Source organism: Gopherus evgoodei, chromosome 1 (genome assembly GCF_007399415.2).
Source record: "Gopherus evgoodei ecotype Sinaloan lineage chromosome 1, rGopEvg1_v1.p, whole genome shotgun sequence".
In the NCBI taxonomy this organism is placed as follows: Eukaryota; Metazoa; Chordata; order Testudines; family Testudinidae; genus Gopherus; species Gopherus evgoodei.
The window spans coordinates 334,094,071-334,118,296 of NC_044322.1; the positions used below are offsets into that span (position 1 = coordinate 334,094,071).

Below are 24,226 nucleotides of genomic sequence, written 5' to 3' on the forward strand. Positions count from 1 at the left end.
TTGGCATCGAGGTTTGTTGCATGGATTGGTTCCTGAGCTAGAGTTACTATGGTGCAGTGTGCAGTTACTGGTGAGAATATGTTTCAGGTTGGCAGGTTGCCTGTGGGCGAGGACTGGCCTGCCACCCAAGGCCTGTGAAAGTGTGGGATCATTGTCCAGGATGGGTTGTAGGTCCCTGATGATGCATTGGAGAGGTTTTAGCTGGGGACTGTATGTGATGGCCAGTGGAGTCCTGTTGGTTTCTTTCTTGGGTTTGTTTTGCAGTAGGAGGCTTCTAGGTACACGTCTGGCTCTGTTGATCTGTTTCCTTATTTCCTCATGCGGGTATTGTAGTTTTGAGAATGCTTGGTGGAGATTTTGTAGGTGTTGGTCTCTGTCTGAGGGGTTAGAGCTGATGCGGTTGTACCTCAGTGCTTGGCTGTAGATAATGGATCGTGTGATGTGCCCGGGATGGAAGCTGGAGGCATGAAGGTAGGCATAGCGGTCGGTAGGTTTTCGGTATAGGGTGGTGGTAATGTGACCATCATTTATTTGCACCGTGGTGTCTAGGAAGTGGACCTCCCGTGTAGATTGGTCCAGGCTGAGGTTGATGGTGGGGTGGAAGCTGTTGAAATCGTGGTGGAATTTTTCCAGAGACTCCTTCCCATGGGTCCTCAGACAAGCATTGCAACTGAGCTACACAAATGAAGTGGTTTGTTGAAAAGTTACTGCACATAGTTGGACATCATCAGATCATGTGTATCTAGTGATAACGTCAGTTCACACTTTGTCCAGTTCTGTAATAGCAACCTTGCCTCATTACACTTCATATCACTGATTTACTATATGAGTCAGCATAACATAGCAGTGGCACAAATGAAGTGGCATATTTAAAACACATCCCAAGCAAATCTCTCTCAATGGAATATCCAGTTAGCATTCATCACCAGCTTGTATATATGATTCTGAGACATGCTATACAAGGTCCAGGTTGTACCAATTAATACAGTAATCATGCGTTTTGGGAAAAAAAGACAAAAACAACCTACACAAACCAACTGCATTAACTATTTTGATTTCATATTTAAAAGTAAATTAATTAGTGCTGTTCACTTTGTAGGGAAACAACTGCACTCCTAGATTTACTATCTGGAAAACAAGAGGAAGAGTAGCAGTTTTAAAAAGCATACCATTTTTAGTGAAATATTGTTTCTACTATGGGAATAATTGCTGTTGCTAATAAGTTGTTGGAAAGTTTCTCGTCAACTATTAAAATAAGAGTTTAAAATCCTCTAAAGTTTAATATAATTTATTAAATCAATTTGAAAGTAAAGAAAATATTCTAATATAAAAACAATCAGGCTGCTCACAGGTATTTGCCACCAAGAAATGCATAATATAATGTCAGAACTAGCTCTCTGACCCCTCAAACTTGGGCATCTAGCTAAATTTATAAATAGAGCTTAAAGAAATGGAACGTCAAAGTAACAGTGGAAACCAGGCAGTTCTCTCCTTCCAAGATCTACTGACAGAACCATGAAAACACTTTCAGAATTCAATAGCTGCTAAGCTTTTTCTGTCCCTTTTGTAGGTAGATCTACAGAACAAAGAATAACAGATTTACTAAATATAGTTGAGGCATTTCTCCACACTCAGTCGTGTAAAACAAAATATTAACTGTGCCTCCCCGCCCCATTTTTTAAAAAAATGGTACTTAAAAATGGCACCTATAAACAGCATTAGTCTGGAGAATTTGACCCAAATATTTTCAGACAATACTTTTTTTTTAAAAATGCATACTGAATATTCATCTACAGAGATGCACTTTTATATGTGGTTTAGCTCATTACAGAGCAGTTTGAAAACTAGCACTTAGTGTCCACAACCCAAAGCTTCCATCCAATTTGGCACACTAAAAGCCTCAGCCAATGTCTTTAACTTCAATAGAAGTCATCAGGCCCTTAGAACTGAGATGAAGAAACTCTGCACTAAAACAGAAAGAGTGTTGCAGGTCAATAATATGGGCCAGGATGTTTTCTACCTTCGGGTTTTACTAAAAACATCAGTGTAATGGCACTGAAATTATCCATTGAAAATGTCAAGGAAATGACATAGCTCATACTGAGTGATAGAATACAGGTAACGGAACTCTTCTTGCCAGCTGCTTTCCTTACCTCCTGTCACCCAGTGATCAGTGGGTTGGTCTTCTAGCTATCAAAATATTGCAACACAAGAATCTTCATAGAATACTATTTTTTAAAACAAAAGTACTTCACACTATCAGTACTTTAAGACTTCAGAACATAATAATCTGCCAAAATCAAATCCACTATGTTGGTGAACTTGAATTGACCAATATAAGCAATTCATCTTTTTTTCCCCCTTTGAACCTTCAACTCACCACTAAACATGGACCTGCAAAGCAGGGAGAGTGCACACCAATGCCATTTGGCTTAAGTCAGTACTATAATTCTCATTTTCATGAAAGACAGACACTAAACATCAAGTTCTGGTCACACATTAGGGAGAAATGAAAAATTCTGTTCTGGATCAATGTATCAGAACTATAAGTCCCTAGCAATAAAATAAATAAAACATTCAGACTTACAAATACAGATAATCTCACTTCTTCTGAACATTTCCTTCAGTGTAGCATAGACATATTGGTGACTGTCATAACTATAAAGGGAAGGGTAACAACCCTCCTGTGTACAATATTATAAAATCCCTCCAGGCCAGAGATACCAGAATCCTTTTACCTGTAAAGCGTTAAGAAGCTCAGGTAACCTGGCTGACACCTGACCCAAAGGCCCAATAAGGGGACAAGATACTTTTAAATCTTGGGAGGGGGAGCTTTTCTTTGTGCTCTTTGTTTGGTGTTGTTCGCTCTTGGGCAGGGCCGGCTCCAGGCACCAGCAAAACAAGCAGGTGCTTGGGGCAGCACATTTCTAGGGGGGGCTCTCTGGCACGCACTCTGGCACTGGCCATCAGAGGTGCCGACTCCAGGGCATCAGGAAAAAGTGCCACCGCCGCCCCCAGCTCACCTCCGCTCCGCCTGATCCCCTGAATGCGCCACCGCTCTGCTTCTCCCTCCTCCCTCCCAGCCTTGCCACACACAAAACAGCTGTTTCACGCAGCAAGGCTGGGAGGGAGGAAGGAGAAGCCAAGCGGTGGGCACTCGGGGGAGGCGGCGGTGATGAAGCGGAGGTGAGCTGGAGCGGGGAGCGGTTCCTCTACGTCCCATTACTTCCTGCGCCCGACCACCCTAGCTCACCTCCACTCTGCCTGCACCCCTGATTTTGCCTCCATTCCACTTCTCCGCCCTCCCTCGCCTGAGAGGGAGGGGGGGAGAAGCGGAGCGGTGGCGCACCCGGGAGAGCAGGTGGAGCGGAGGTGAGTTAGGGCGGGAGGTCGGGGGGGGTCAAGAAGCAATGAGGTGGGGTGGAAATGTGGCATGCCCGGGGGAGGAGGAGGGGGCTGGGGATTTGGGGAAGGGATTTGGAAGAGGTGGGGTTGGGACAGGCCCGAGGCAGGGGGGCATGAAAAAAAAAGTGGGGGCAGCCAAATTTTTTTTTGCTTCGGGCAGCAAAAATCCTAGAGCCGGCCCTGCTCTTGGGACTAAGAGGGACCGGACATCAATCCATGCTCTCCAAATCTTTCTGAAAAAGTCTCTCATATTTCAAACTTGTAAGTAACAGTCAGGCAAGGCCTGTTAGTTTTATCTTTTTTTTCTCAGCTTGTAAATGTTCCTTTTGCTAGAGTGTTTACCACTGTTTGCTAAAACTTTGAACCTAAGGCTAGAGGGGGGGTTCCTTGAATCTGGGCTCCTTGAATCTGATTACCCTGTAAAGTGATTTTCCATCCTGATTTTACAGAAATGATTTTTACCTTTTTCTTTAATTAAAATTCTTCTTTAAGAACCTGATAGATCTTAAAACGATGAAAAATCAAGATTTTTGGATCTGTGTTCACCAGGACTAATTGGTGAGGATATACTCTCAAGCCTCCCCAGGAAAATAGGGGTAAGGACTTGGTGGGGAGGAATTAGTCTCAAACCTGCCCAGGAAAGGGCGGGGGGGTAGAGACTTGGGAAATATTTGGGGGAAGGCAGAGTTCCAAGTGGCTCTCCCCTAAGATTTGGAACACGCTTGGTGGTGGCAGCTTACTGTAAACCTAAGCTGGTAAATACACTTAGGGGGCTTTCATGCAGGTCCCCACATCTGTACCCTAAAGTTCAGAGTGGAGAAGGAACCTTGACAGTGACAGTTTGCACCAACACTTGCAACTCCAATTCTTGTCCTTCCTGAATGAAAGGTAACAGTAGAGAGTGGGTCAGACTCCTCTACTAACGAGGTTGTCAACACCTCCTTTGTTGGCAGGAATCTATCAGCCACCTTATAATATACACTAGTGTGACCAGTGCAGGAGATTTCCCATATGCTGCTGCCTGGTGTCTAAATCCCTTTTGCTAAGCAAGCTATTTGACAAGCTAGCTTTAAAAAAAAATAAAAATGAAGTCCAGCATCAATCCATCAGGTGAGCACACAGTTTTAAGACAGCACATATTGCTCTTGTAGATGATTTCCTGCTTATAGGCAAGGGATTCATACTCATTCTAATGCTCCTTTTAGAAGCTTTGATTACCAAATACTCCCATTCCCTCCTCAAAGACAGTCGCAAGATATGAACAGTATTAACTTCAAATGGCTCAAGTCATTCCTCTCAGGCTAGGCTCAAAGGGAAAAATTTTGAGCAATTACTTCTTCACCCTCAAAGCCCCCTGCTACCTGCCCCATAGCACCTCAGCTGTGGGGGAAGAGGTCACTGTAACGTAAAACAGACAGACATAGCAGAGTATTTTAAACCATCCCTGCTCTTTACTTGCTAGTATGAGAAATACACAGATCAATACAAAAATAATAAACTGTACATGCATTTCTCTGCCTCTGCTTCCCAGCACTCCAGAGCATTTTTTAAGCTGGGATCAGAGTCCTTCTGCTATAGGTCATGGTTTGTCTTCTCAACCATGGAGTCTCTCTAGGCCACTAGCCTTCTCTGATCACAGCTCATCCATGCCCTCCCTCTCTCCTATCCAAAGCTTCCCGTGTAACTCTATGGCTAGGTCTACACTACACATCACAGTTGCATCCACAATGCACTACACAGGTTAGTGAAAGGCTCTGGCAGGTGGAGGCAACAGGAAAAGACTGTGGCAGCTCCTTGTGGCAAGGGAAAACTCAGGCAGTGGGGAGTCATCTTGACACTGAACTCCTAAAAATAGCAGCATAGATGAGGGAGGCACTACTTGGACACATATAGGGTATGTGCCTTGCACGTCTCTATGTGCAGATGTGTCTGTACACTACTCACCTAAGCAGTGCCTCACTGTCTACACTGCTTTTTATACCCATGCTAGGGGTGTGCAGTGTTTGTACTCTACACGCCACCCTAAGGAATATGCAGTGTAGATGTACCCTTTCCTTTATACATCCCAACAACATGATGAGACAACTAAGGGGGATAGGATAGAGATCTATAAAATCATGACTGGTCTGAAGAAAGCAATTAAGGAAATATCATTTACTTGTTCTCATGACACAAGGTTTCATTTGGGGTCACCAAATGAAATTAATAGGCAGCAGGTTTAAAATAAACAAAAGGAAGTATTTCTTCACACAACACACAGTCAAACTGTGGAACTCTTTGCCAGAGGATGTTGTGAAGGCCAAGACTATATCAGGGTTCAAAAAAGAACTAGATAAATTTATGGAGGATAGGTTCCTGAATGGCTATTAGCCAGGATGAACAGGGATGGTGTCCCTAGATCTTTGTTTGCCAGAAGCTGGGATTAGGTGACAGAGGATGGATCACTTGATGATTGCCTGTTCTGTTCATTCCCTCTGGAGCACCTGGCATTGGCCACTGTAGGAAGACAGGACACTGGGCTAGATGGACCTTTGGTCTGGCCCAGTAAGGCCGTTCTTATGTTCTTAACATCTGGTTCCTTTGTTCTTCTTCTGATAATTTCCTACTCTCACTTTCCCAGCACCTGAGAGGGAAGTTGCGAAGAACTGGTTTCCCCTCAGTTTCAGCTAACCCATTGTCCAAGACACTCCACCCTGAATAGATGGTTGTTGAGTTCTAGATGAGCCACTTCACACCTGTTCTGGGAAGAACATGCTTAAAGCCTTGTCAGCCCATGGTGGAAACACATAGACAGAGGCTTTCCAGGATACCACAGTTTTCATAATAATTACTTCACAATATCAACTAGAATTCATAAATTATATGGACACATTGCCCAAATTGTCACCATATACAATACTGGTTAAAAGAGTACATGAATGGCACTGAAACTGCCAGACAAACAGAACCACATTTTAAAAGTGGTACCCTGGAATTACCGACATAAATATTATCGCTTGCAAACAAAATTTTGCACAGCAGATCTGTTTGTCAACCGTTATATAAAAATGGATGGAACAGAGACTCTTGCAAAGTAGACAGGGTGCAGAATGGATGGGAAAGATTGAATAATACAAATACTCTAGAAAAGAAAGAGAAGCCAAGATTAATCCCAGAATAATCAGAACCTCTGACCAATTTTTAGGAAAATCAAACTCTAAATACTTGCCTAAGGGAGGTATTTTACCCCAAGTTTGTTAAAGCTTGTAGTAGTCAAAAAGACAAATAATTGTTCCAATATCTTTATGTGATATTTTAGCAGGATGTGCAAAGAATTCACGTTCTGATGTTGTCTTATCTTTGCAGATGCATATACTCACACAAATTTCAAATGTGTGGCTTCATCATTAGTTATCATAAATCAGTGTTCGGCAACAAAACTGAACGTATTCTCTCTTCACTATTAAGTGTCTTTCATTATCTGTAATTGAGTTAAAGGGAGCCTATTCAATTGTTTACAGACAATTCATCATGCTTCATCTTGGAGATGTGAAACCTTTCAAAGGTATTGTTCTTTCTTAGGAAATCAGCCTTATGCCCATTTTTGTGCAATCGAAAGCAAATACAATCATATAAAGGTTTTAAACGTATCTAGCAATATTATTACTTGCTTTGCAAGTTGTTTCACAGATCTTCCACAGCAAGAGGAGATTTGCTGTTTTTAGAAACTACAGGATATTTGTTACTGCCATGACTGTATTTTTATAGAGCAAACTATTTTATCAGAGGTTCCAGCTATGCAAGTCTATGCTGTAACTAAACTAGCTAGCCTGGGCCTTCCAAGAAATCCTTGGACAGACACAATGATGTTTTTCCTACCGTCTTCCTCAAATGTGAAATACTACAGATGCTAGGAACCAGAAGTTTTTAAAATCTCTAACTGGTTTTTAATATCCAGGATAAGTCAGTTTTGGCTGTAGGCTATCTCCAGAGAGCAACAAGTGGGAGTTCTCAGTTTCACCCACACGTTGCCTCTGGATTATCCACTTCTTGGGGCGGGGTGGGGCGAGAGAGGGGGAGGAGGGAAGGAGAGAGACAGATAGACAGACACACACATCCCCAGAGGAAATAAGAATGGCCACCGGACATGCAGCTTTCAAAACAAGGGCTGAACTACTTTCTTGGCTCTCTCACAATAATTTCTTTCCAGACACATTCCAAAATCTTATAAAAACTCATTAAGCTCTTTCTCCTACAGCCGGGAAAGGGGGAGACAAAATTAATATTATCCCACTTCTGAAGATTAAGGAGGTGGTCAGATACAACAACATGGGGGATCACAGAAAAAAAAAAGTTTATCAACCCCATAAACCCTCTCAAACATGTATGTGCATGCATGCGTGCACACATGCACACGCAGCATTTTAAAAGATAGTATATCAGTTTCCATGGAAGCAAAAGTGAATCTGAGCAAGCAGAGCTGATGACAAAGTGGGATATTCTGGATTTGCTTACCTACAAAGGAAAACACAGCATTTCCATATAGAGGAAATTAATAACCAGTACATGGTCATTCACTGACACACAAGTCCAAATGCCAGTTGGTTTGACTTAGATTCCCCTGACATCCCTAAGATTAAGATTTACTGTCAATATGTGGGATTTTCTCCTCTGGCAATTTTGTCACACAGATAGCTACACATTCTTTAAGGAGGTGTTTGCCAACTTCTTAAAGTTAAGGGCTACCGTAATGCTTGGTAAATCCAAAATTTAACCCACCTTCCGATTCCCGCCAACATGTCAACTGACATGCAGAAAGATCATACCAGTTATGTGGATGTTTTTCTAAAATGTAAGTATTATCACGATTCCCCCTTCCACCTACAAAGGTAAAAACTAGGGCAGCATCTCAGCCCTTGAACAAAACAAATCTGTGAGTTTAAGAAAGGAAACAATATTCTGGTAATCATTTTATTGCAGGGTACATCTTATATTTTGAGAATAAAGCTGTAAAAATGCAACAACAATGTGCATTGTCCATGAAGGAAGCACTATGGGCATTACCACTACCTTGCACCTAAAGTTAGAAATGGGGAGAGAGAATGGCAGTCAAAGGAACCCTGGGTTGACAATGTGAATAGGAGACAAGAGTAGAGCTAAAAAAGAATCCTCCAGAGAAGGAAGAGAAAGTCAAAGGAAAAGTCAAAACAGGACAGGAATATAAAATGGGACAGAAGTGCATTTCAGAGATATTCCCTCCTTAATAGAGCAATGATAAACTTGGCAATTTAAAGCACCAGTCTACTCTAAATCTCTACTTCAAGTGTCCACTAAGAGTCTGATCTGCTGCTTTAACATGTTTTTACTGATTTTAAATCCTGCTAGCTATGGGAGAGGAAGCTGGATTCTGTTCTATGTGCATTATCAACTGAATGGTTACTAAGTTCCAATCAGTTGCAGCCATGCAAACCCTTCGCGTGACATATTTGCACAGACACAGCAGGGCAGAATTTGGTCTGCAAAATCCTTTATTACTGATGCACAAGAAGGAAGACAAGACAGCTCAGTCTGACTCTCAGTTCTCGATTTGAGACTGGGATGCGAGGGATGGGGAGAAGTCCCCTCTCTCCACATATATGCCAACCACATTTGTCCTGAAATCACTAGCAAACACTATGCAGCTCTGCTTGTCAGAGACAACAACAAAGTACTTTTAAAAGTGGCAGAAACAGAGCAGGACCAAGTCACTTGACCTTAGCCAAGAAAACACACACCAAAAAAGGGAGATTAAAAATTTGACCCACTTTATTATAATTGGGAGTCTGTCCCAGTTGCAAAATTTTTTTAGAAGCAGCACTAGGTAACAAAATGGATTTCAATTATTATAAGTAGTTGAGTACCTTTCACTGTTCTTACTCAGAGTGCTGTTTTAAAAAGCTGATGGATGAAACATTTTGTTCTGATTTGAAAATTCTGTTTTTCTTTAACATTCCTTATGGTTTCTGTCAGAATAGAAAGTCTCACTGCTAAAGTCTGAGAATGACAGCGTGATAAGTCTATCATTAAACACCAAGACTAAAACATATTACTTTGACTCTGTTCAATTAAAGATTCCAAAGCCTGTATCATTATTTATTTATTTATTGGTAAAGAGAGCCTTTTATGAAAAGGCATTAAATGATAGTTCTTAATCTTACAGAAATTTAATATAGTTTTAGCCCCTTTTGTTTAGTTTCATCAAACTCTATACTTTACACTTGGTTACATGTATTCCTATCAAATTTTTTACATAATTATGATCCTTCTGAAAATGAAAAAAACTAAGCATTTAGCTAATACGTAAGAGTTGCTTTTGAAATGTCACTGACTCAGAGTTTAAGCTAATCCCTATAATTTTTTCCACAATACTTGAAAAGTAGTTACTGTAATTATAAAAGTAGCAATACCTGAATTGCTATATTGCAGTTCACAATACTTGATAGCAATTTTACAGCTCACAAGAGCACTTTATACTTGCCTAAAAGCACAGGAAGAGAAATCCATATAATATTACACAAATTTTTAAAAAAGCATATTGAGTATTATGTTCTAAAAATTAATAAAATTACAGAATAACATTCAGACAAGATTAACAGATGGGGGGGCTGACTGTATAGGTAGCACAACCAAATTTGACTATGCAGCTGTTGGGAGTGAAACATCCGTGAACAAGCAATCAGTAATAAGGAGAGCCATCACAGAGAAAGATGAAAAAAGACCTAAGAATACACTGGATGTAGTCTATCACTATCATCTTTGTAGAGCCAAAGCTTTGGAGAACATACAGATAAAGGAATGGGGGTAGGAAGACAGCGAAGTATCTCTATGAGAGCAGCAACATTTATATAATACTTCAAATTTCCCAGGAGAAATTCAACTCCTGAATATCAGAACAAGTAAGGTAGATGTTTCCAACTCCTTTCTCTTCACAAGTGCTTCATGTAATACTATATCTAGTAGAGCACTTTCACCCTGCCTCTCTCCAAGTTACCCACTGATTACACAAAGTAATTTAACTTCAGTGAAAATGGAATACAAAGACAGTCTCGTAGAAGTGAGATTCTGTGGCACTACATAACGTTCTTGTTTTCTCCAGAAGAGATCTCATGGGGGAAAGGAAAGATAGCCATGAGGGCCACTGTTCTAAAACTCACCTTGTCCCCCAACCCCCTTTTGGGGAAAGTAACATCTATGTAGTGATTAAGCCTGGTGAAAACAGTGGTGAGGCAAATGGAGACTTGCAATTAAGAAACAAAAAGTAGTACAAGAAGCTTCAGACTGAAAGTCAATTGCAAAATGTTGCTGTCAGTTGATCAACATTTATGCCAAGAACAGCCTCTTATCTATATATATTTGCTGTAATGGTTTGACACGTCTTGACAAGTTTATCAAGAATCTCGCATTGTTAATCAACAACATCACTTGCCACTAAAGTGCCTGTTTTGCATCTTGACTTATAGTGTTAGTCTTAACCTTAAGCATTCTTATATATCTGAGCACTATCAGACAAATGGTTCAGAAGGTGAGTGTTAATCATTTTATTTTATGAGATCACAAAGGCTAAACTAAAGGCTTGAAAATAAAATACAAAGCTATTTCAGATCCTGTTATGGAAAAATTGGATTATATTTTTAAAACTACCTGCAAGTCATCTCTTCATACCTGCCAGGCATGGGTTCAAGGTAGGGGATGGTTCCTCCTGCTGGAGTTGATGATAAACAGCTAAATAACTGTAAGGATTACTGATCATCTTTGGATGCCTGAGCTGAAAATCAACTCAAGAAAAATAAATTATGGTCATAACATCTAGTCTTACGGAGAAGGTGAGAGAAAATTGGTTCTAAAATTTATTCAAATAATTCTCAGTGCTGTAACTTTCATTCCCCTTTAGAATGAGGAGCTGGGGGTGGACAGGGAAGGCTAAGAAAAGGGGAAGTATTGATGCAAAAGGGGCATATGGTTGCCAGGTATCCGGTTTTCAACCAAACACGCGGTCAAAAAGGGACCCTCCCCAGCCCTGTGAAAATGAGCGAATGAGTGAGGCTGGGGAGAGCAAGTGATGGAAGGAAGAGGGATGGAGTGAATGGGGTGAGGCCTCGTAGAAGGGATGAGGCAAGGGTGTTCAGTTTTGTTCATGTCAGAAATTATATTCCAGGAATACAATTATTATGGTTGGAGGACTGAAAGTGGAAAACAAATGTATTTACCAAAACACTGTACTTAAACTATTCCAAATTCACATTCAGAAAAATCTTCTGAACAGTTATCTACAGTTCTTTTAAACAGAGCAACATCAGACAAAATCTATTATCAGCTTTACTGGATGAGCATTAACTAAAGAACACATAAGAAGAAGAGAAATTTGAAACTGAAGTAACGGCAGTAGTTGTAAACAGTTTGGGTTCAGTTCTCCACTGTCTTGCGCTTTGTGTAGTAGTTTTAGATTGTTAGAAGTCTGTTTAAAATGCTACCAGAATAGCACAGAATTAAAGTGATTACACAAGATTTAGGCTTAATCTGTTATTCTATGACAGTGTTAGAGGTGTTATCTTTGTAACTAGCTTACAAGACTAGCAAGATGATGTGGTCAAAACATTCTAAACAAAAATCGGGGGAGGGGGACTGAGGTTTCTGGAACCTTTAATTTTTTTACTGAATGCACACACACAAAAAAAACCATTTCTTTCCCATAATAGATTTTTAATGCAGCATTTTTTACTTTAGTACAGCCTTAAATTAATCTGTGTATGTTGGAAAAGCACTGGAATACTATGAACTGTCCTTACAACAAAATAATTTTTGTCAAGATTAACTCTGCATGCTGTACTGATTAATTTCAGTTATAGATTTCTGCAACTACAGTGGGTAAAGCCACTTGGTATTACAGACAAAAGACAGTAATGAATGAACAGATAATATAATGCCTTAAAGAAATTCAGCGAAGTCACACTTCTATCAAGAGTAGCAAAGAAAAAGTGGCTGTTCAAGCTCTAACTCAATACAAAGAATATTTTGTTTTTAGAAGAGCAACCTGTCACTTTAGTAGCACTAGAGAATGCACCAAGTGATCTCTCAGCACCAAGTGTCTCTCATATCTGTTAAACATATATTTACTATTTACTGCAGGAAGTAAGATTAACGAGAAGGACAGGAAGAACAGTCACATCTATATTTATAAAAAATAGTAACTGATGTTTACTAGCCTGGTGATGCAGAATAGTAGTAAGTCACTTAGCACCAATCCTGAACATCACGCAGCTTGACCATTTACCTTGCCCAGTAATTCCTACACTCTGTCACTTAAAGTTATTGAAAGATAGCAGTGAAGAAAAGGGGTTAAAGTTAAATCCATTTTTAAAAAAACCATTAAAAAATTATCTACTGTATAATACAGTAATATTCCAGTTAGTGGTTGCAGGTTGAACTCAGAGTTCAGCTCAGCATGACCTCACTAGTTTCATGAAGTGGCTACAGAATTTACAAATCAAGTTAAATATTGTTAATTTCAGATCTGTCAGTTCTACATTTTTGCAAGTTTGAAAAAATAATGTTGGTTTCTTTAAATGGATATTACTTTATTAGTTTATGAAATCAGATTTCCATCCTCCCCCTTCACATAGTTCATCTGGTCAATGTAACCATTTTCCAGACATATGAAAATAACGGGTGGACCCAAACCACAGAGTACATATTTAAAAATTCACAAATTTCTTGGGTGTTTTGATCTGGGCATTTGGTTTAATACTATCTGGAAAGCACATCATGCATGTAGAAAGCATTTGTAATGATGCTGTGGAGGAGAAACCTTCTCTTAATTAAGGTAAATTTAGGGATCTGCACAAGCCAATATTCTGCCCTTATCTATGTATAGTTTCCATATCAACCATGGATAAGAGAATCGAGTATTTTCAAACATCGATCCAGTCCTGTAATTGAAGCCAGGGTGGAAGCTTTGTGCCCCAAGCAGAACTCTGTTAAAATGAATGAATTTCCACATGGACACAAGCCTTCACTTTCACATATCCAATTGCAGTACTAGGCCCATTGGGACTACCTGTCAAGATAGGCAATGCAAATTAGAAAAAACAACCAAGAGAAATACATTGCACTACTACACTATTAGCTGAAACATTTTATTTATATTCTATGCACAAAAACATTAAATCCACGATTCACTAGATAAAATATAAAGTTTCCCATTTTTAAAAAAGCAAATAGTGCATAAAAAGCTGTGTATTGGACAATAGACAGTCACTACTTCTTACAAGTTCATTTATTAAAAGACATATCAAGAAACCTTTGGAATAACCCAGTCAACCAGAAAAGCTTTACAAATAATTGTAGAATTTGGTGATATGAACCTAAGCCTGAAAATCTGATCTAACCATCTCTTTTGAATTCAGCAATATAATAAATAAATAAAAAGAGATTGACCAAGACTCCTAGTCTCATGATCAATGCCACCTATATCTGTTCACAGGTTTTGTACTTCTGAGCATCACCCAGGGTATCCAAATGCTTTCTGTGCTCATTAGATTGGCAACAGCAAAGACTCTAGTAGGCTTCTGGAAAAGGAGACAAGCCAGAGGTTCCATGGTATAAAGAGGTCCACTTAAGGGAAATTTTTGTTTTTAAAGTTTGATTTCCCCCCAGCCAATTGATATTATGCCATCAAATTTGTAGTACATGGGGTCCCTGGACACTAGGGGACTCACCACATGCTGGATAGGTTTAAGTGTTACCATGGTATTTCCTGATCATGCTCTAGTGCTGCATGGTATGTAATACAAGTCTTGCAGTTTCAGCTCTTTGGTGGTACTACATTGAGCCCAGAGTGTTAAGAAGAAGAGATGGCAGCTCAAGGGCCTCCCCTTTCTCACACTGGCTGGAGTGCATCACTGATTTCCCCTCCCCCTCCTGTTTATCATCCATTCATGCCCTTAACTACCAATACAAGTTCATGAATCAATGATGGCTATATTCCTGCTGTCCTCCACTACATTCTCCAGAACCTCTTCAGCTTCTATAAATCAGTGCACGGACTGGCTGGTGGAACAGAGAAGCTCCCACAAATGATTTTTGGGGTCTTGCAGAAAGGTCATCTGATGGAACAGCTTTGCAGGAGTCACCAGATTTGCATGAACTGGTCCCACTTCCCCATCAGCTGATTTTACTACCATTGGCAATACAATATGTGCTTTGAAAGGTGGAGAAATTAACAAACAGTGAAGAAGCCACTGCAAGCTCTTCTCTATTCAATAGGTTTGAAAATTAGAAAGAAGTTGTAAGAGGTATAGAAAATGTCCTCTTGCCTTCATTATTGTATGTCTATCTATTAAAATAAATGCATATATGAAAGCAGTCACAGCATATTAATATCAGAAAAATATATAGCTCCCAGTGATGCTGGAAAACAGAATGAGTTGCTTTAAGTGTGAACCTGACCCACCTGGAAAAAAAAGCCAAAACTAAAAACAATCTGATTAATCAATTTTCATACTCACACAGCACTAGTTACTGTGTCATCCCACAACAAATGTCACACACATGTAGATGATCAAAAGGAGCATCACTGTCCTTCAGTCATTTAGAGAAACTACTCCTTAGCACAGACATCAGTAATATGCCTGACTGGAAAGAAAAGCCTCATTCCATGTCTTCAGCTCATGAAACTCAGACAGTAGCAGTCAGTTAATGGAGCAGTTCTACAGATAGGATACTCTTAGGAACTCCAAGTCCAGGAACTGAAAGCTCTTACACCACAGTGGATCAATCAAACTGACAGTACACATTGTTGAAGAACTTACTTCAGCACTGAGAGGAAGAAAGGTCCAGTGATTAGGGCACTAGCCTGAGACTTGGGAGATTGGGTTCAAGTTTATGCTATGCCACAGACTTCCTGTGAGACCTTGGGCAAGTCACTTAGCCTCACACTGCCATAATTCCCCATATGTAAAATGGAGATACTACTTCTCTACCGCACAGGGGTGTTTGCGAAGATAAAGATTGTGATGTGTCAGATTCTATGATAATGTGGCTATATGAGACCACGAGATAGACAGGGAATACCGTAGCTGAAGTCAAAGTGTCTTATTCCGACTTACCTCCCGTCCTCACTGTGCGGGATCAACATCCACAGCTCCCCCGCTGACTCCGCTACTGCCGCTCATTCCGGTGGAGTTCTGGAGTCGACAGAGAGCGCGTTCGGGGATTGATATATCGCATCTAGATGAGACATGATATATTGACCCCGATAAATTCATCGCTACCCGCCGATATGGCGGGTAGCCTGGACCTACCTATACTGAGCAGAAAATCCTTCATTATTAATGAACGGTCAAGGCTGGTGACTTTTAGGTCTTCCCCAACCTTCACAATAATCCTTTGCAAAATGAGTTAGTGATCCAAGAGAAGAATTCCTGTTGAATTTGACAAGTAGTTGGAAAAGGTCTGATCCTGAGTGCCTAATAAGCGGGAGGAGGAATCATTTTGTTTGGCTGTGAAATCCTTACATGTTGCCACCTCTTCAATCCTGGGGCAAATTCTATTTTCTGCTTAATTTTGGTGGCTCTAAATCAGTGGTTTTCAAACTTTTTTCCTGGTGTCCCAGCTGAAGAAAATTGTTGATGCCCGGGATCAACAGACCTGGGGGATGAGGGGTTTGGGGTGTGGGAGGGGCTCTGGGCTGGGGCAGACGGTTAGGGTGTGCAAGTGAAGGCTGTGGGGTGGGACTAGGAATGAGGGGTTCAGGTGTAGAAGGGGGATCTGGGCTGGGGTAGGGGGTTGAGGTGTGGGAGGGGGATCAGGGCTCGGGGCTAGGATTGCAGGCTCTGGAGTGAGGCCAGGGGTGAGGGGTTTGTGGAGGAGGAGGAGGAGGAGGAGGAGGAGGAAGGGGCTCCAGGTTTGAGGGGAGAGCTCAGGGCTGTGGCAAGTGCTTACCTCAGGTGGCTCCTGGTCAGTGGCACAGCCAGTATGCAGAGACAGGCCGCCCACCTGTCCTGGCACCGCGGACCACGCTGCTCCCCAGAAGCGGCCAGCAGCAGGTCTGGCTTTTAGGTGGAGGTGCACAAGCAGCTCCGCACGGCTCTTCCCCGCAGGCACCATCCCCTCTGCTCCCATTGGCCTGGAGCCATGTGGCATCCCCACCTAGGAGCCGGACCTGCTGTTAGCCGCTTCTGCGGCACAGTGCGGTGTCAGAACAGGTAGGGACTAGTCTGTCTTAGCCAGGCAGCACCATCGATGGGACTTTTAACGGCCCAGTCAGCAGTGCTGACCAATGCTGCCACAACCTAGTGCTTTACATTCCACGACCCAGTCCTGGGTCATGACCCACAGTTTGAAAACCACTGCTCTAAACTGTGACTGGCTATAACAGGACATTGTGGCAGCTGGAGATTGCTGGAGCTCAGTAATATTCCAGCCACAACCCCTTTGCCTTGGGCCCTGATGCTGGTAAGGATGATGCAGAGCTGGCTACACTTAGGCCATGCCACTGAAATATTTCCCCTGGGCTAGCTGAAATGTTCAACTGTCTTCTTAAACCAACCTTGTGCCACAAAGTGCATAACACACATTTAACAGAGTTGAATCCTAGATTGATTGATTGAATACTAGCATTCAACATTTAACTTCAGTCCATAAATGCTTGCCAAACTGTACCATGAGCTGGCTTTCCAGCAGGCATATTGGACTCTTTGCTACTTTTATCCTGTTTCTGTGGCTCATATGGACAAAACTTTATTAAAAAAACATTATGTGTTCAATAATCCTTAAGAATCATTATGACTACCCTTCACCTCCCCCTCTATTTACAATAGGGATGCAATGGATAATAGGAGCAGGTCAGTGGAAGACCTTTATACCCTTTTTAACAGATTGCTTTCCTATGAAGCCAATGTCAGCCATCAAACAGAAGTTCTAAATAACAGAATTCAAGTTGTTTGTTTAAAGTCATTTGGAGGCACTTAAATGGTCACGAGACAAAAAAATAATCAGAAAAAAGGAAAAAAAAATACTTTTGCAGATTCTGATTGCAGAAGATTCTGATGCTAGTACACTCCAATAAAGTCCATGTAACAGATCACCTTGTACTTTCTCCAGATAATTGGTCATACGACATTCTCAGTGTCAATTTTGGTGCTCTGGCTGACAGGTGGTATTTTGTAGAGGTCATTAAATGTAAAGTATCATTTTTTAATTCAAAAATGAACCCTCTTAAAAAGGAGCAGCTGGGATGCCATATAAAGAGATGGAAATTTTATTGTTTTGCTTTTCATGTTTTAATGTCACAAAATCATCATAATAATTTCTCATTTCCATACATAAACATGACAGAGAGCAGGTTCAGTAATGCAAGTTGATCTATATTTTGCATTTATTCAAAATTCAGAGTTTGGGAAAGAAACAAACACAGTAATGCTTATAGTAAACAATTATTTTACAGATTGATTCCACAGATTAACAGATTTTTTTTTCTTCTTTTGATTTTTAGATGACGACAGAACTAGATGACAAGGGTTTGGTAATGTGAGATGGAAGCCGTACATTCCCCGGTCACTTGTTTATGTTTGACGTAGGTCAGAGGTGACCTCTCTCATCTGACAATTGTTCAGTGGCCTGCGTGAAATGAGTTGGTAGTCTCAGTCCACTGCTTAGTGGAGTTGTTCAGTTAGAACTAATTGGTATCTCTGCTGGCTGTTTCAGAAGACATGCCAAGGAATGGATAGGCCTAAAAGCCGTACTGCCCTCTTCCTCCTAGAAGGAGGATACCTCCAGAGCAGGCTTGACAGGATAGCAAGCAACTCATATTGGATGGATGGTGGCAGTGTCTATTCTGTGCATAAACAGAGGACTTGAGTTTCAGGGGAGGTCAATCTAGCACCTTTCATGAGCATTAATGTTTTGTTTTGTTTTTAAATAGTTGGCATTTGGCAATATATCTGAAACTCTCCTGCTTTAACTTTAGCTCTGAAAGTTGTTTTGTGCTGTTATTGAAATTGTTTGTGTCATGTACATATGTAATGTTATTCAAACATAACTAAAAAAACAAGGAAAAATTAAAGGTCTGATCCTCCAGTGCTGCTGCACGCACAACTTCCATTGACTGAAATGGAGGGGCTTCAGGATCAGGCCCTTAATGTATGCCTACCCTCCAACTATTCTAGCACTATTTTTTTTTATATTGCATTCAACAAAGGAAAAATAATGAGTCGGAAGAAATGTTTCCACATGTCCCAAGTTGAAATAAATTGTACTTATATTTACGAACACAAAAGGATTGTGCAGTTACAGTAAACTTACATGACTATAGGATTTTGTGTTACAAGTCAGTGATATGATGTCTGGCTTATGATACCTCTTCAAACCATGCTATATGAACTAGAAAGGTGAACTTTCAAAATAGAACTCAATTTTGGTAGTGCTTTTTTAAAGATCCATATCTAATGCACTTCAGAGTATTACTACAATAAAGAAAAGAAAAACACCTAAAAAGGGATATGCTGCTATTATCCTTTTGCTTACATAATAGTACTGAACAGGGGAAATTAAAAAGAGTCTTAACTGCAACAACATAGCTAATGCCAAAGTGCACTTTGTTTCAACAGCTATTATTTAAATGTAAGAGTCATATCAAACACATAACTTAATATTTACAATGAAGTGAGCTGAAGTAGATCCATACAGAATTCATTCTATGGTGGTCAAGAATATGCCTCCTGCATTTCTAATGTGGCATCCTGTTTTAAAGTCATAGGAAGTTCAGATGAATGATTTTACCTAACACATACGAAAAAGGAGATCCAGCCTTCTAACACATCTGTACATTTTTACTGACTGCTTTCAATACACCTTCACAGAACACAATGTTAAACTTGGGGCAAGTAGTTCTCTCCAGTCTGTTATGGATCATTAAGTTTGTAAAATTAGAGTTTGAGAGCACTACCCAACTCTGATCCCTTCAATGGCAATTGAAGGTGCTCAGCAGCAGGGAGGACAGTGATATTCAAGATTTCTTTACATTTACTTTATTTCTTGTAAATAAGTAAGCTCCTTGGTAATCGTTATCATACAGTCTTAGACAGTCTACTTTTTAACCATCTCATATGTGTCTCACTTCTTCCCCCCATTAAGGGCCTACAATCACAATTCAGAATATTTTCCTCAGGATGAAAGAATTACAAGACTTCATCACTATAGCAACTAACCTAATTGCTACAGTGCAGGTCTGTCTTCAACCATAGGATGGAGCCACTATCCCTAAATACAATCTAAACATTTAGGGAAGAAAAATGGCCAGGTTACCATCTTCACCACTACAAAGAGAAAATAATAGTGCTTCAGAAAATAAAGAATAAATAAAAATCTTATTGACTGTACATGCATTTCCTGAAAGCTCTCTAAGTTTCCAAAAATGTGCTAAATTCAATCCAAAGTGTAACATCAGCTGCTCTTATTAACAGCTGTCCTGCACAACAGAAACATATTCCTAATAATAAAATTCTAAAGTAATAGGGAAGGGATACAAGCCGCCGTCATACACTGCACTGTGAATACGCTGTCAGCATGAACAGACTGATAAAGCAAATGAGCAATACAGACAGAACAGTTTAATTTGCATTTTTTATTTGCTTTTACAATACTATAAAAGTTCTGTCTTCACTGGAACCGCAGCTCCAGGGTTTCACACAGTTATATAAAAAGGATACAGTTAGGGATATAAATTTTTACTGGATATTTTTAATTGTTTTAATGAGTATAACATATAAACATTTACTACTTTATATCTAGCAAAGTTGTGTGTGTCTGTGTGTCAGAGAGAGAGAGAGAGAGAGAGAGAAATTGAAATCTAGAGTCATAGTGTAATTACTACTTGAAGCCATAAGTGTGTGAAAATGTTGGTGATGTTTTGTCAATATTTTTAAAACATTTTGATAAAAGCAATTCAAGATTCTTATTTCTCTTTAAAGAAAGCAAAAAGACTCCCCCCTTTAACAAACAATACATCTTATGATGAATGGATGACTAGACCTATATGAATCTGAAGAGATTGGCTGTAATACTATAAACTATGAGCTAGTATATGTACTCTTCTCCCTAAAATTTTTAGACATCTTCACCCTTTCCTTCAGGAAAGGAATATTATTAACAATTCTTCAAGTACTATAGCACTCAGATAGTATGTAAATGATACTTCATTAACATTTGGAATTTCACCGTCAGTCATTAAATTAGTGAAATTCCACATAAATGGTAAAGTGACACGACGCTACATGTTTTAGGCTGCCTGGTGTTTATTCATCACTATATAGTACAAATAATATGGTATGTTGATCAACACCATCTAGTATAAAATTTGCTGGCAAAATAAATTGGTGGTTGTTCACTTAAACACACCAAGATATTGTCTGCATATACCAGTTAACATTTAATTGTTCAGCACCCATAAGCAATGCTAAAAATATGCTGAACAATAATTAACAATAGAATTGAAGGCAAAAAATCCTCCCCTTTCACAGAACAATACAAACTCTCTCATCCTTAAACAATAATATATATAGATTCTAAAAAAAACTCCTGATAGTTATTGGGATTTACAGTTAACCCATTACTGAACTGTGACCATCGAAGGTATATTCAGAGGAGAATTCTTGTCATTTTCATCTAGGAAACCTGTGATTCTGGAGATATGCACTTTCTGGAGAAAATCTGTATAGAAGTTAATACAGATTTAATAAAATAAAATGCAGCTTAATCCTCATTGCACTTTAGCTAATCACTCTCTAATATGCATTTATTGATTAGCAGAACACTTATCTCCCAATGCACTGAATTCTGTTAAATCTTAGTAATTTGTTTAGGATATCCTCAGTGTTCATGAGCAAACTGAATACTATATCATGTACAAAATAGAACTGATTAAAAGGGAAGCATATTTTACATTATTTTCATGAGCCATTTAATTCAGAATGTATTAAATTAAAATAAATGCTTACAAAAATTCTACATTAAACTGGAATTATGTTTTAGATACAAAGCAGTGAATGAAGATTGTCAGTGTCATGAGCCACTATAACATGTAAAGCAGTGAAGGAAAAGTTCTCATGGCTAGTTGCAATCTCATTTCAGAAAATGCTGAGGGATGGTAAATTTGATAAGGGTTGGAGAGAATATAATGGAGGGGTTAGGAAATGCCTTAGGCACACTCTTTAAAACCAGAATCCATTTCTTTTCCAACATCCCCTACCACCACAACAGCTCATCATGACAAGCTTTCAGCAGAATGTCTACTTTACATTTATGAAAGGAATATCCATGTCACATAAATTACAGATCCTAGCCAAGTCAAGTGATCAATATATGGAGAATACAGCATGGGTTAAAATTCATATTTGACAGTTAAAGTTGTATACTTACTTGTCCCTATATTGATATGGTTTATTATAAACAAACTATTTTTATTTTTACTTTTGCTGTTGAATGCTCAGTCTAATACTGTGGACAATTTTGTCTTTTTGCAAGAAGATGGTCAAACTATATCTATATTACATAACTGTTTGAGAACTAAACTTACTGGGAGCAATAACACTGACTGGCATTATCAGTGTTAATATCTAATTTTTCAGCCAAAAAAAAGTACATTCTTTTTAATTGTAAGACTTAGGATATCCATTCCTACCAATAATTTACATCCCTAAAATCTGTACAGTTACATTTCTGCCCTTCAGTACCTCAGCCCTGCAAGAAACTAATACACAATCATCAACTGATTATCTATCAAACAGCTGTAAACTCCTGATGTGGCTTTAGTATACTGCTGAGGGAGTGCTAAGGAAATTCCATGGTTTGTTCCAATGCAATTTCACAGTCAGAGAATCACATATGATCGTGGCAATATTAAGACATCTGTCATAAACTAAGTATGTGCTCTCCCTAAGAAAAAAAATCTACCAAGCAAAATAACTCTTGTTCATGAAGTGTGTGAGTGAATGACTGGGGGGAGGGGGAAGCACTCCTACTCAAAGTTGATTACATTTAATAAACATTGGAACTAATCACTATGGAATATTCAATTGGATTAAGTTTAGTAAACTTAAAGTTCTCTCTTTGATTTTTAATAACAATATTCTATCCATGTTTGAAACACCACAACTACAATCTAGGAGTATCTCAAGCGTTCATCTGTAATAGTAATATTAAAGCGTCGGGTCTTATGTGCTTTTTAATTGGCAGGGAGGGAAAGAGAGAGAATCTAGAGCACAGACTGCGTGTGTTGGTTTGAAACCGTGGCCTTGAAGATATGCGTTACCTCGGCTGGAAAGGGCGTGGATTTGTGTGCAGTGGAAGCATCACAACAAATGTACTTACTGCAGTAGGCGATTAGAAGACTAGCCAGGATCATGATTGCCCAGAAAGTTGAGGACATGCTTGGCAAGGCGATGGCATCTTTTCTACTGCTTGTCCTGGGAGATGGAGCCATTGAAGCCACTTCCCCAGAGCAAGAATATCAGTTAGTTTCACCAGCCTGTTCTCCCCTTGACGGATCGCCTTTCTCCACGTGTAATCCCAAAGAAAAACATCTTCACAAGACCCAAGGGTTGAGCATCGGCAACCCTGCAGGAAGTATCTTTCAGCGAGAAAGCAAAATAATTCTCAAGCATCGAAAAACCTCGGGGGGGGGGGCGCTTCGATGGGTTTCCTCCAGTATCGTGGCACCGATTCACTAGGGTTTTAGATGTTGCTGGGCTTAATATGCCTAGTGCTACTGAGCCACAAATTAGGCTTTTTGTTTGCGAAAGTTTTTTTGTTGGTTTGCTCGTTTCCGCCCCCTCCCTGCTGGAAAAAAACAAAACAAAACACCACCTCCTAATTTTTCTTAAATCAATTACAGTCACAAGGAGACTCGGATGGAAACCTCCCCACTCTGCATCCCAAAGGCAGCTTTAGGGTAATTCCCTGCCCAACTGCAACCACCTCACAGTCCAATCCAGCATTGGGGCGCAGCACACGGGGTGCGGGCCGATTCACGGGCCGCCCCAGGCTGGCCAGGTGACTGCAGGTAACTCCACAGCGCCAGGAACTCAGGCAGATCCGCTCCAAATGCCGGCGGGGGCTGGGCTAGGGTGGCAGGGAGGGAGCTGCGCCTGCCAACAGCTAGGAACGGCGGCAGAGCCAGGCAGACACGCCGGCCGGCCGGGGAGCCCCGGAGCAGGCGCTGCCAGCCGAACCAGATCTCCCCTCCCGCCGGCTGCTCGGGGCTTGGATGGAGAAGGGGCAGCAAGAATCCCTGGCTCACGGGACACTTTACACAGAGGCGCTGAGGCCGCCGCCGCAGCTCCCCTCCGCCGCTTCGCTCCAAGCACCGGCTCCGCTCTCAGCCCCTTGGCGCCTCTGCTGCTGTAGCCGCGGCGGCGGCGGCGGCGGCGGCCCTGGCAATAAAAGGAGGGAGGGGAAAGCGGGTCACGCCCACAGGTGCAGGGCGCTCCGGAGCTGCCCCGGCCAAGCCCAGCCTGGCCGCGCCACGCCAGGCGGCCGTCACAGCGGGTGGGCGCACAGGGCACTTCCCCCCTGCTGGCCCATGCCGGCTCCTTGGGCGCCTCTCGCTGCCTTGCACCGCAGCTTCTCGCAGGTCCCCGCTTCTTGGCTCTCGCTCCGCGCTCGTTCCGACACCGAAACCGCGTCGGAAGCGTTTAACCCCTTGCGGGTGGGAGAGTCTCACGGAATCCAGGCCCCAGGGCGGCCGCTTCCCGCTAGAGGACGCCTGAGCTGGGCTGCAGGTGCGCAGCAGCCGGCGGGGAGCGAGCGG

At 40.9% G+C, this 24,226-nt stretch overlaps 1 protein-coding gene across 6 annotated transcripts in view; it reads right to left on the minus strand.

Moving 5' to 3' along the window:
- Positions 1 to 23,990, minus strand: part of TAFA5 (TAFA chemokine like family member 5) — a 628,888-nt gene extending 604,898 nt beyond the window's left edge. For all 6 annotated transcript variants that reach the window (XR_003998545.1, XR_003998541.1, XR_003998540.1 and 3 more), the window contains exon 1: positions 22,789 to 23,990. Coding sequence is in view for 1 of the 6 variants with exons in the window: in XM_030549247.1 (XP_030405107.1) it covers positions 22,789 to 22,900 (112 nt within the window). In the remaining 5 variants the exon portion in view is untranslated. The remainder of the gene's footprint in view (positions 1 to 22,788) is intronic.
- Positions 23,991 to 24,226: the final 236 nt, after the last annotated feature.